The 13,376-nt window shown below is 30.0% G+C and overlaps 1 protein-coding gene across 2 annotated transcripts in view; it reads right to left on the bottom strand.

The window, feature by feature from the left end:
• Positions 1–13,376, bottom strand: part of Pfk (ATP-dependent 6-phosphofructokinase) — a 35,589-nt gene that overhangs the window by 637 nt on the left and 21,576 nt on the right. For both annotated transcript variants that reach the window (XM_014432229.3, XM_014432228.3), the window contains exons 9-14: positions 12,171–12,320; positions 10,855–11,013; positions 8,435–8,587; positions 4,566–4,665; positions 3,876–4,100; positions 420–639 (exon numbers count right to left, since the gene is read on the bottom strand). In XM_014432229.3, the coding sequence (XP_014287715.1) occupies positions 420–639; positions 3,876–4,100; positions 4,566–4,665; positions 8,435–8,587; positions 10,855–11,013; positions 12,171–12,320 (1,007 nt within the window). The remainder of the gene's footprint in view (positions 1–419; positions 640–3,875; positions 4,101–4,565; positions 4,666–8,434; positions 8,588–10,854; positions 11,014–12,170; positions 12,321–13,376) is intronic.

Genomic DNA, 13,376 nt, shown 5'->3' with positions numbered 1-13,376 from the left:
CGGGTTATGATATTTATAAAAATCTAAGGTGCCGTAAGTACAAAACAGAAACATAGCAAGTAGACAAAAAGGGATCTGATCAGTAGATCAGGATGTGCTGAATACAATGCACTTTTTTTCAAAGCCCTAGCACAAACCAGTGTAGAGAAATTTAGAAAACTGTGCTTGTGTGGGAATTCTAAAAGTTAATGAAAAAACTTGAATAAAAATGGCCACAATTTGGATAACATGGGGAACAAAAATTAATAACAAATATTTGAATTACTAAAACATCAAAAATGCACCTACAAAGCAAGAATGTTTTCTGAGGTGGTCAAACAACCATTTATTTTTTTCTGAAGCACTAGAGCTTAGAATGGACTGATCTAATATATAAAATCATAACAATATACTGATAAACACAATATAAAGAAACTCACTCAAAATTAGTATTTTTAGCAAGCTCAAGAACTGGTGTAGTTGTAAAATTTCTAGCTTTAAGTCCAAGAACTACAGTTGAGTCCGCAGAACTGGTATTGACAACACCATTGGAAATGCTGTTTTTAATTTCCTGTTCCAACCAAGAAAAAGCCTTTAGAGACAGTTTTATTCCCATATTCCTGTCAAAAGGGGAAGAACTACCTCCTTGTTGCATATGGCCTGTAATCATAAAATGTTCAAACAAATAAATTCTACTTCCAAATTTCTAAGAAATATCTAATTGCTAAAAAATTAAATAAAATATACATCTAATGAGCCAACTGCTTACAAACCAGTAAGACAAACTTAAGACCACAATGTCTCTCAGAGGACATTTGTTGATAAAGTTCCGGAATGAGATAGAAATGTTTATTGGACCTTGAAGATAACAAGTATATTATTTAGTACTCATGGAATGCACTCAAAATTAAGAAGAATACCAGAAGGTATTATTCTAGCACTATAATTAACAAGTCAATATTATATATAATATTGTTCTTATGAACATAGATGATATTTAGCCTCAAAGCTAACTCAGCATAAATCATATAACAAGAAATTGAGCATAAAAAGGTAACCATTCTTTCTTGATTGGTCCCATATTCCTGAAGAATGTCCTATTTTCATTTTGTTAGGTGTTTCTTTAATAGTATTTGTATGTATCCTTGGTATCTTCACCTGTTTCTGCATACAGAAATTTTCAGATTCTTTATATTATCCCATTATCATATGATCATGGTTGAACCACTTACTTTCTTTCATTCTTAATGGCTTTCTTCACCTTTTAAGTGACAAAGTAGCTACTTCATACTATTTCATTGCCAGTAGTCTTGCTTGCTGCTGCAAAGACTTAAATTGCAAGATGATCCTCTCCTTATTTTCACTATCAAACCATTCATTGCATTTTTCTGGGTTATAGACTTGTGCAATTTTGATAGTTATAGTACACATTGTCTATTCCAATTTGTTTTCACTTACCATACCGTCCAACATACTTAAAATGTCCTCTGGGCAAAATTATAATTTTTTTGTTGTATACTAATATCTGAAGACTGAGACGTATTCCAGCTGTTTTACTAATTTAAAATAACAATTGAACAATAAGAATTGTAGATAAGTTTATAATAATAGAATTACATAATTTGCAAATAATATCATTTCAAGTTAGAATAGTAACAAATAAAGGTTAATTTTTGACTGTATTATATTTGACCTGGGCATGATAGCCAGTGAAATTATATTAATTAATGTGAGGCTGTGAAACTAAAATTACAATTCTCCTTGATAATTGGCCAGGTTAGTCGGAATGTTGGACTTTTTATTTGAATTAACAAAGATTTGTTGAGATTACATGGATATATTTTATTATTGAATAATACAGGTCTCAAACAAGATAATTAAAATGTATATAAACAAATTTTAATATAAATCAATGATTAGAATGTTTGAACTTGATTTTTGGAGAATATTTATTATTTACCAATGCCCTAGGTTCATGGAACAAAATTTATAACTCCTCACAATTTGATCAAATTCCAAAGTACAACAAATATCACATTGGAAGCTAAATTAAAAAAAAAAAAAATTGGCATGCTATCCTTTGCTATCACAGCTATATGCCAAATATATTTTATTTGAACTGGAAGGTAAAGTATTTTTTTTTTATTTCTTTAAAAATTTTCAATAAAGAGTTTCTGAGGACACTAGAAACAAACATTATCTGACTTGCTTTTTCTTTTTTTTTTAAATGTGATGGTATGCTTTACAAGAAACTTTTTTTATTTTGTATACATTTAAAATCCTTTTATGCTATTGACAACATTTGTTTGTTATTCTACACCAAAAAATAAATTGGTAGATATATTTATACCCCACTATTCTATAATAAGCCCGCAGTATTGAAATAAGGTATTGGGCCCATTAACCTAACAAAGTGGGATAAAATATTTTTATAGGAAGAAATAAGGTGAAAATAGTTTTTTTGCACCGCAAAAACCCTTAATTATGAATTATTATAGTAACTGAAAAATAAAATTATTATGCTCAAACTTTTTGCCTTATGGCCTATAATTTTTTTTTTGTTTATCATTAAAATTACAATAGCTTCAACACAATTCCACTGTTCTATTTGGAACTTAAGAGTGGTTTCGAGCATCTATGAAATGGTATAAATCAGAACTACGTAAACAAATTAGAACCAGAGATACAAAATAAAATGTTTAAGAAATTTTTTTTTATTTGAAACTGCTTTTTGTCGCTTATAAAGGCACATTTGAAAGATATTGATATGGAATGGAATAGTGGAAATGCAGCTTTCCAACAGTTTTAGTAACGTTGCATTTGGATAAAATTATAAGGAATTATGAATTATTTTTGTGGATGCTGGACATCCACAGAAAGTAAATATCCTCAAAATTTCTAATTTTTGAATTGAGGATTTCAAAATACGCTAAAACCAAATGTGACTTTTTTTTTAAAAAAACAGTATACTGTAAATATATGATAATATAAATATTATGTAAATATGGAATACTATAATATAAACAGTTTTTAAAATTATGTAAAATATTTTTTTTTTCTCAGCTCCTAGGGTTCAATGGCAAGAACCCTCAGAAAGGTGTCTAATATTTTTCAACCTAGTATCACTAAAAAAGGTTTGTTGAAATCGGTGATCCCATGTAATCTACAGTATGATGATGTAAATCGACAGGCCTGTCTTGTGCTTGTAGGCATTTCACTTTCTCAGAGATATGCAGAGAGAAACTTATCTTAACTCTCTATTAGAATTTCATCATGTAGTATAGTTATCTGGCTCTAACCGATCTAGTTAATCTTCATAATCTCGCATCTACTCTGTAAATGTAAATTCACTCTGTGGTCTCACCAAAACACACACCACCAAATTAATATAGTAGTTTGCATTATATTATCATAGTAAACAATCATTCATTACTTCTGCATGTTTTTAAAATTATATAAAAGGGGGAAAATAGTACCAATTTACTATTTGAGTTTTATTTGACCGCACCCGGACCAAATTCCATTTATAAAAGAGTTTAATGTTTTGAGGTGATGACTTATCCATTCTCGATTTTGTGAATATAATAAAATTGTCCTTACAGGAAATAAGGACAATAAACTGAAAATCTTAAAATAAAACTTCATTTTTTCAAAAAGAACATATATATGATCTCAAATTGCAAGCATTTAAGTAAAAATTATGCTTGTTACAAAACAGATAGGTTTAAACTTAAATTAAATAATCCTTAAAATATTGGTCCATTTCATGTAAGTGCTTCAATAATTATGTGTTAATTGTAAATAATTTTTTGAACAATTATCATATCTTTTTACTGTGAATTGTTGTGTAATTAAAACTAAATGTTTTAATGCTTTAGTAATTTGATACTTGATACCTATAATATTACTCCTTGCAGTGAATACACCTTTTCCTTCTTCAGCAAACAAGCGAGTCATGAAATCGCAGTTATAATTTTCATTACACTTCTCATTTCTTAGAATAAGTCCTCTTTGTACTCCTTCAGCCATTTTCGAAGCCATATGGTACAAATCTTTTTGTAAATCTTTAATTGAAAAATTTTCTTCATAAATGTAAGCAGCATCGGCACCTCCTGCCAAACCTAAAACAAATAAATAAGTATTTCACAAAACTGAACATACTTTTCTTCAAACTTTATTTTACAGTTTCTTTTGAAGATAATTCTAAAGTAAAGCTAGAAATCTAGATAGAAAAATAATTTTTAAAAAATACTAACTGTAGTGTATAGTAGTAAGATTTAATTCCACTATACAAGTAGTACCTTTGTCATGATAATCAAAATCATGAGCAGGTATCACATTTTTGGATTGTAAAATATCTGCATTGCATTGGAGCAGAAGACAGAGATTTACCAGCTCTGCCTTGATGGAATGACTCAACTGTCAATGACAGGCCAATATCAATTTTGTAAGGGAAACCTCAACAAACTGAATACCATGAATAAATGTTAAATAATAATTTTAAAAAACACTCAATTCATTATTGACAAATAATTAATTACTCATTAACTAACAATAAATATGTCTTAAATACAATTTTATTTTACCAGCAAGAGTAGCCAAATAACCGCAATATCCTCCCATCGTTTCAACAATAAATACTCTCCTTTTTGTACCTTGAGCTGATTGACGAATGGTGTCCGATATCTAAAAATTGAAAAAAGCAAAACACATATAAGGTTGAATTCTTAGGTAGGATACTGAAAAGTTTGTACTTAATCTAAATAAAACAAGAGTTTTTTTTAATATAGTGATATTGTAAAAATCTTGTTTTTTATTATCACTTTAAATTGAAAATTAGTTGTGACAGCACTATTAATATTCTTTGATCATTTAATCTATTCATTTCTTTCTAACCATTTTTTGTCAAGAAATTGATAATTTGATTTTTTGTCACTCATATTTAAGTTTGTTTTTTTATAAATAAACTGATGCTGAGAGAGAGAGAGAGAGAGAGTAATAAAAGCAAAAGCAGATACAGGTTTAGATCCTTATCCATTCCTCTTCTGTGGGGTATGACAGTCGACCAACTATTGATACCTCTTAATACATGCAAAAATATGCAGAAAATATTGTTAACTTTATTGAAGACAAAAACTCAAAAATACTATTCCGATTTGCCTGAAATGGGTTTAAACAGGAGAGTATTACCAATACACCTTGATGTTTAGTGTTTAGATCAGTAACTTTTCCATTCAGTGCTCAATATAAAATTACCTAATATAAAAAAAAAAAATTCAAAAGCTTTTATGAAGCAGATTAAATTTGAGCTTAATAGAACTCTTTAGCTTCAATATTTTCCAAGATACAGTTTTTCAAACATCAAAATTTTTTTTCCCAAATAACGAGTAACCACATTTTATGAATATAATTTGGCAAGTATCATGATACTATGATACTATTATTTTTAGGAACATTGAACTACTTTATGGTGGATACTTAAAAGTGTCAAATTCAGCCCTAATAAAGAGTTCTCTTCATGACTGATATTCTTTGAGATAGAGTTTTTCAAACACCAATATTTTGGTGTAGATTGTTTCTAAATTTTCACAAGATTTGGTGAAATATGAATAATATTACACTCTGACTTTGACTTCTGTCAAAACAGCCCTGACGAAGCCCTGCAACGTTGGCTCAAATAAAAATAGTACAAAATAAGTTTAATTTGACAGCACCCGGACCAAATTCCATTTATGAATAATATTAGGTATTTTTATCCTTACAGCGCAGCTTATATATATTTTTATACAGTTTTGAAATTACGCAACATACATTGAAAATGGGTCATATCTTGAGAAAAAATTCCATAAATCAGGAACTATGTAAAATGTATATTAGCAATCAAGTGGGGGCTAAATACGCCATAAAGTAATTTAGAATGATTGTTTTCCTAAGCAAAGCAGTTTTCATGATATTTTCCCAATGAAATTCACAAAACGTTCCTTGTTGTTTGGAAAAAATATTGGTGTTCTGCTTCTACTTTGATCTTCCCATTGAAATGGCTGAGTCTGGGAATGACTTAAGTGGTACTCCTGAGATCCTCCAGGTCGCCGTACAGCTTAGTCACCAAGTCAGTAGTTCAGGTTATCTCTGCTTCCGTTTTTCCTCCATTAGGACACATGTTTGGAGAATGTGCTCGGTTGTCTGTTCTCCCCTTCCACATTCACAAAGAGAGCTAGGACATATTTTGAATTCTTTATGGAGGTGAGCGTTGAGATGGTTATGTCCAGTTCTTAAGCAAAATATCAGACTTGCTCTTTTCTGGGAAGTTGGTAATATGGATCCAGGGGTTTGAAATCCGGATGCTTATCATTCCACCTCTGCTGAACCAATGCTTTGTTTATGGTTTTAACTTCCTCCAGTCTGAGTGATTTGAGGCAATTTAAACCTTCTTTCGCTAGGATATCTGTTCATTTCCCGGTATTCCACTTTGCCTTCAGTCCAACAAGTGTTAAAAATCCTGATTTTTGCCTTTCTTCCGAGGTCGATAATAATTTTGTTCATTATACCATCTGTTCCTGGTGAGCTTTTTGTTTTTAGGGTGCCAATTGGGTTGTTGAGCACAGCAAGTGTGAAAGAGGTGTCAAGATTGTTCTGAGTCTCCTCAGAAAAGATTTTGTGGTGCTTCAGCTCTTTGCATACAATTACCGGTTCCCTCTCTATTGCCCCAATTTCCTCGGTCGAAGAGGGTTTATAGTCCTTTCGAGCTTCTATTGGGATACTCCCAACTTCCATGAACTTCTCCAGCAGCCCGGAATAGCGTTATTGTGAATTGCTTTGTGGATTCGTTGATCTTTTTCGACTTGATGTTTATGCTGGCAATATAAATATCTGTGAGGTTCCCATATTTGTCCCACTGAGCTTTTTTGAAATTCCACCTAGGTTGTGGTATTTCTACGTGAGGTGGGGTGGCAATATCCACTGTAATTTTAATCAGTCTATGATCACTACCTCCAAGCTGATTCAGGATTCTCCTTTGTGCAATCAATGCCAGATTATTTGTAGCGAAGACTAGGTCTGACGTGGAAGTTCTTTTCCATGTCCTAGAGTTAAATGTTGGGAGATCAGAAGATTGATTGATGTTTAAAAAACAGTATTTCAGGAATTTTTGGACATAAATATAAATAACTCTATTTTGGGTTCAAATTGAAGCTCGTTAAATGGGGCTGCATACCCATTTTATGTTAGTTTGCTTCGGGATACAGAGTAAGACCACTTAGATATAGGCTGTGATCACATTCCTAACCTTATTTGGATTCAATATTTTATTTGGAGGCGTGTAAGATGGTGAACTAAGTGTTGCATTTATAAGAATTTTTTTGTTTTATTGAAAATTTTGTCACTGTCATTTTTGACCTCTCATCTAGAAGTTTCTGAGACAGAAAAATTTACTTGTGATATACTTATGCCAGGGTAAGAAAAAAACAAATGATTAAACAATTATAACTTGATGTCATATATAACTGTATAATGTTGTACCATAAATAGCATGCACAATAAACCAAGATTTCTGATGAAAGTTAAATCAATATAACTACTGCCAAGCATTACTGGTAGCGACTCAATTTATGACAAATTAAACTCTCTGAGCATGGAGTCTTCCTAATAGGTGATTGGTCACAATTGATCTCCAAGAGCTCTGGATAGACACAGGAGTGATTACATCATTCATTTACTAAGCCTCGGTTGCCTCTGCAGATGTACTCATACCATTGCAACGAAATGAAAACAATTGATGAAGAAATTCAAAAGGCACATTTAATTAGAATTTTCAATTTTACAAAACTCCATATATTGCCTGTTTCTAAATTACCATAAGCAACAAAACAATCAATTAAGTCTGATATAATTGAATGGTTCATTAGAAAAACAATGAGTTACCAATTTTTTTTTTTTTGTTCATTTTGAGAAGGACTTAATATTAATTCCTGTGACTACAGCATTCTGTCAGTATAATTTCCAAGACCAAAGTCTATTCAAACACAGAAACAATCAAAATATCATGATAGCAAATTTTTAATAATAATAAAAGGGAGGTAAAATTGAAATACTGTTCTTTCTCAAATACACATGAGACTCACTAGTCTATCGATGTGCAACCAGTTTTCAAACACGATTTTCAGTGGAACCTGATTGTTTTTCTCTTGTACCATCACTTTCCAACATATGCCACTGAAATCTAAATCCCAATAAAAACTGAAACCTCATTGCTACCTTTCAGTTATCATAATTCAGAAAAAAGGATTAAAATGGTTAATAACAAGATTAAAAGTATAAACAGTTTGGAAAATTTGTTTTATAAAATAAAAAGTTATGTTCCAATGGATTCATGTTGCAATATCTTCATTTATATTTAATATATATGGGTAAATATAAATAAATATATAAGAAGTTAAAGTAGATTAGTAAAACTTACTACTACAATCTCATTGAGAGCTGTGTCACAACCAAGTGAAAAGTCAGTACCAGGAACATTGTTACTAATAGTAGCTGGAATAACAACAATGGGGATACAGAATGCCTTAAAATTATCTCTCTCATGCACAAAATCTAAAGCTGTCTGGTAGGCCTGGAAAAGAGAAAAACAGCGAAAATAATACAAAAAATACAGATTATATAATTTTGTATCAATAAACTTAACAAATTTAAATTGGCTGCCAATTTCAACTATTTAACAAACAAGAAAAAAAGGAAACTTAATACGGAAATGTTAGAAATGTACCAAGTTATATCAAAAGAAATGCAATTTTCCACAATTCATTTTATAAAATATAATACAATTTAACACATTATTAGCAATGAAAAGATATTTCGTCAGTCATATTTTGTGTTCTTGTCCAGGAAGCCAACTAATAATAAGGAATAAGGAGTAAGAAAGCTAATTTATCTCGTAGTTTTTCAAAAGCCACACTTGTACAGCTACAATGAAATCGGTATATATTGTGAAATATGGCAAGTTAAAAAACACGATGAGATAACAGTAGTAGACATTCTAAGCAAGAACAGTAATTAACAGTAGCAATAAAAATAATTATGGCTTTTGATTTAGAACTGTAATTTTCTTTAAACTTGAAATTGGTTTCTTTGTTTGGGTTGGATGGAATGGATTGAATGGAAAAAAAAAAGGGGAAAATTGTCATTGCTTTTTTAAATATCTTAGAGAGGGAACCATTAAAATTAGACACCTTATACCAAAAAATAAATATAATTGTAAAAATATGATCAGATTAAATTTACTTTAGTTATTATTATACAATAGATTGGACTTTGCCAGCTCATAACTATGCTATGAAAAATGTTTTAACCAAGAATCAATATTTTTTAGGACAACTAATATATTCAGTTGAAGAGTTCCCATAGAAAAAAAAAAAAAGAAGTAAGTGCCAAAATTTCTGAAAATAATTTTTTCTGTTCATTCAATAGATTGTTCCTATGACCGATAGCTTATAAAAAAAAAGATAAATGCCCTGACTAGTTTGATTTATTTCTGAGCAGATATTGTTCTCAGAACAAACCCCTATATCAGTGAAACAAATAATTTTTGAAAATTTTGGCACTTATTTCTTTCTCAACAGGAATGCTTCAATTAATTTGAACCCAATAACATTACTTTTAATAACTTAAAACCATTTTAAGTTTTTCATATCATTGAGATTATTCATTAAGTGTAAATAAATAATATTTTTCACATGAATTTATTAATTTTTTTGATCATGATACAATTATAAAATAGTTTTCCGAAATGGACAATTAATTGTTAAAAATAAAATGCAATTATGTACTTGAATATAATATTTAAGCAATCATTATTGACAAATGCAAAAAAAAAATTGTTGAAGTTATAAATTATTTAAAAGAACTATTTAGTCAAGATGCATCAATACAAGTCTATATAAAATGTTAATTTTATGCCAGTCCTCACTTACATTGCGGAACCATGGACTCTCTCTGCTTCAATAACAACCCATCTCAATACATTCAATCAAAAGATTTTGAATAAAATTTAAAGGCCAGTTTTAGATAATAAGGGAAACATACAGAGACTTCGGACAAATGTGGAACTGTATTCTTTATACAAGGGTATCTATGTGGCCAATTTTACTAAGGCATGCTGAATATCTACGCCATATAATATGAATAACAAATCGTAGAATGCCAAGCCAGCTCCTGTATGGCTCAATAATTGGAAAAAAAAAAGAGTTACACAACTACAAAGTCGAGTAAGATCTGCAAGTATTAAGCGTCACAGGAGCAATGGAGTCAATGGAGGAACATTTTGAAGGAAGTGAAGGCACGCCCTGTGCTGTAGTGCTATGCAGTAAGTTAGTAGGATATTGTCCAAGTGTGTATTGATCAAAGACAGTAAGTTAGTACGATATTGTCCAAGTATGTATTGATCAAAGACAAGCCATGCATTAATCAAGAACCCTGTCCTTCTATTTCTTCATGGTGATGAAACCTCTCACTTATGCAAACAGGCACTAGAATCACAACTGAATGCTATGGGTCACTAAAATATAGACTAATGGGCTCAAATAGAATTCAGGAACATAAGGTTTGTTAAATTGAAGGGTTGGCCATTTTAAATTTAATTACGAAATCTAAAAGGTTTAATACAGAGGAATAATAGTTTTCCACCCATGCCATTATCAGTAATAGTAACCTAGTAATTAAACCATTAACTCATTTGAAAGATCCATTTCTAGGTCTTTTCCTTGAGTATTTTCCATTCCTTCCTAGTGTAACAACTCAAACTCTTGACATAAAAGTAGACCTAAGAGGTAATTAAATTAATGACTGTATACCTCCGGACAACAGAATTTATTAAATAATTACCTCAAATCCTCCAATAATACACAAGCCTTGAATATTGTATGACTTTAGCTGTTCTGCAATCCTTGGAAATTGCCCTCTAGGTAGCGTCCTCTTTGTACCAAGCAGGGCACCTCCCTCTCCAACCCACCCGGTTACATCTGACCACTTCATTTCTTGAAACTAAAAAACAAAGACAAATATAATTATAATTAATATGGAAAGATTTAATGTAAAAAAAATTATATTCTAATAAAATTGGATCACTTTTAACTAAAATCCTGTTTTTTTTGTTTTTTTTTTGTACCCTCCATTAATAAGGAAATAGGGAATTAAAGTACAAGGAATATGTTAGTAGAAGTTGTTATCCTTTTTCTACTATCGGTATTTTAAGGGTTATATTATAAGGTGCCGAGACTAAAATCCTGTTAAAAATGAATGATTATATTATAAACAAATAAAATAAAACTAACGGGTATAAAGGGTAATAAATATTAAAATTTGAATATAAATAATTTTCTCTTCAGTTACAACCAAGTTTAATAAACGCATTGAAATTCTTTAGACTGTTATCCAACAGATCCTATGTCCTCAACAAATTCTAGGTATTCTAAGCATTAATAACCTTAATGATATTCATAATTCTTCTCAATAACAAGGATAGTAAATAAACTGCAATATTTCTGACCATAACTTCATTACTTTTTATTCTGCAGTTTATGTTTTTAATCTTCATCACTATCATATCTAGAGTGGAAAGTAAAATTAGTGTAAGTCAGAAAATGGCCGAAAGAGGTTAAGTTTTTTACACATAGTCGAGCAGTTCATTTACTGCTCTCTCTAGATATTTCTTTTAATCTAATATGAAAAACAAAAGTTTTATTAGAAGAAGAGATCAATTTAAAAATGTTCTACAGCATCTAAAACACAAACTATTTCAGTTGTTTTCTGACTACATTTCTCACCCTTCCTAAATATATACATCACTTATGATCAACTTTATTAGTTCAGTACAACTTCTATATTTTTACATTTTGGTTTTATCTTATTCTACATAATTTTTGTCCACAATACTCATTCTTCTCATTCCTAATCCTGTTTTCTTAAACCTGAAGGTTTACAATATACGCCAAAATATCACAACACTTAAAACAATAAATATCCATCATTCTATTAATTGTCAACTATATCTCCATTAACAATTTATTAAAAATAATTAAACAATAAAGTGAATGATCAATCTATATATCTCATCTTAGCAATTTTAAGTATCCACAATTAAATTTTATCCATTATTAAATTTTAACTTAAACCTTTACTTCAGTCAAGCTCATTCTTACCGCTCCATTGATTAATCCATCAATCCCATCGTGTATTCCATAAATTTTACAATTTTTAAATATCCCGACACGTACAAATGTTTGTACAGCAGAATTCATACCACAAGCTGGTGCACCAATATTCATGACGGCAAGATTGTAGAGGCGTTCCTAAAATTGATAAACATTAGTTTAATCTTAGATATTATAAATTAGATAAGTAAACTGAGTTAGAACATTATTAAAGAATATTTTCCTCTTTATAAAGCCATGAAACTAAACTTGGTTTTTAACACGGTATTTAAAACACAAGTGTAAATATTATTCTCAAAGTCAGCCATTATAAATACTAAATGAGTACTTAATCTTAAGTACATATTTATGTAATAGCTAAGTATATAGTACAGTAACAGTCAAGGTATATAGCATAGAAACAGTTAAGTATTAGTAAATGGGTACTAATACTTAAATACTAAAGGGACGTTACATTTTATATTTCAGATATGAGAAGCATCAAAATCAACAAATATTGTCCATAATTTGAACAGAGCTGAAAAAGGAAGGCAAATCTACGAAACAATGTTTTAACAAAATTAAAAATTAACATCTTTTGAAACAATTTGCTATTAATGAGGTCTAGAACAATTATACAGATAAAATCAAGCTATTTATTTTTGAAAAATCTAGGTAAATAGATTTAGGCCAGACCTAATCCTAAATACCAATTGATTGGCCTCTTTCTCAAGAATAAAAAAAAATAATACTAATTCCATTATTATAATCACAAAAAATAATAAAAACCTAATGAGGCTTCAAATAAAGTAGGACAACAAATTTTTTTGGGGAAAAAAGCAAATCATATTCGGTTTTTAACGTCATCTGAAACCCTTAAACACCATATTTTGAAGAAATCAAAAATTAGAAATTTTTTTATCTTGATTTATATGCAGGATTTCTTTTTCTCCCAAAGACCATTGTTCATAACTCCTCTGCATTTTATCCAAATGCTATGTTACTACAACTGTTGGAAAGCTGAATGTCCTCTCTTTCAACCCATATTAACACTATACACCACACCTTACAAGCAGTTGTTTTAAATAAAGAAAATCTTTTCAAATGTTTTATTTTATATCTCTGGTTATGATATATTTAATTAGCTGCTTTTAATGCCATTTAGTGGAGTTTGGAGAGCCCTAATCCACTCCTCAATTTTATTATTTTTCATAG

This window comes from Halyomorpha halys, unplaced genomic scaffold (genome assembly GCF_000696795.3).
Source record: "Halyomorpha halys isolate HHAL.00 unplaced genomic scaffold, Hhal_1.1 Scaffold1035.1, whole genome shotgun sequence".
Lineage (NCBI taxonomy): Eukaryota > Metazoa > Arthropoda > Insecta > Hemiptera > Pentatomidae > Halyomorpha > Halyomorpha halys.
The sequence above is the reverse complement of the archived record's forward strand: the minus strand, read 5'-3'. Positions and strand labels throughout refer to the sequence as shown.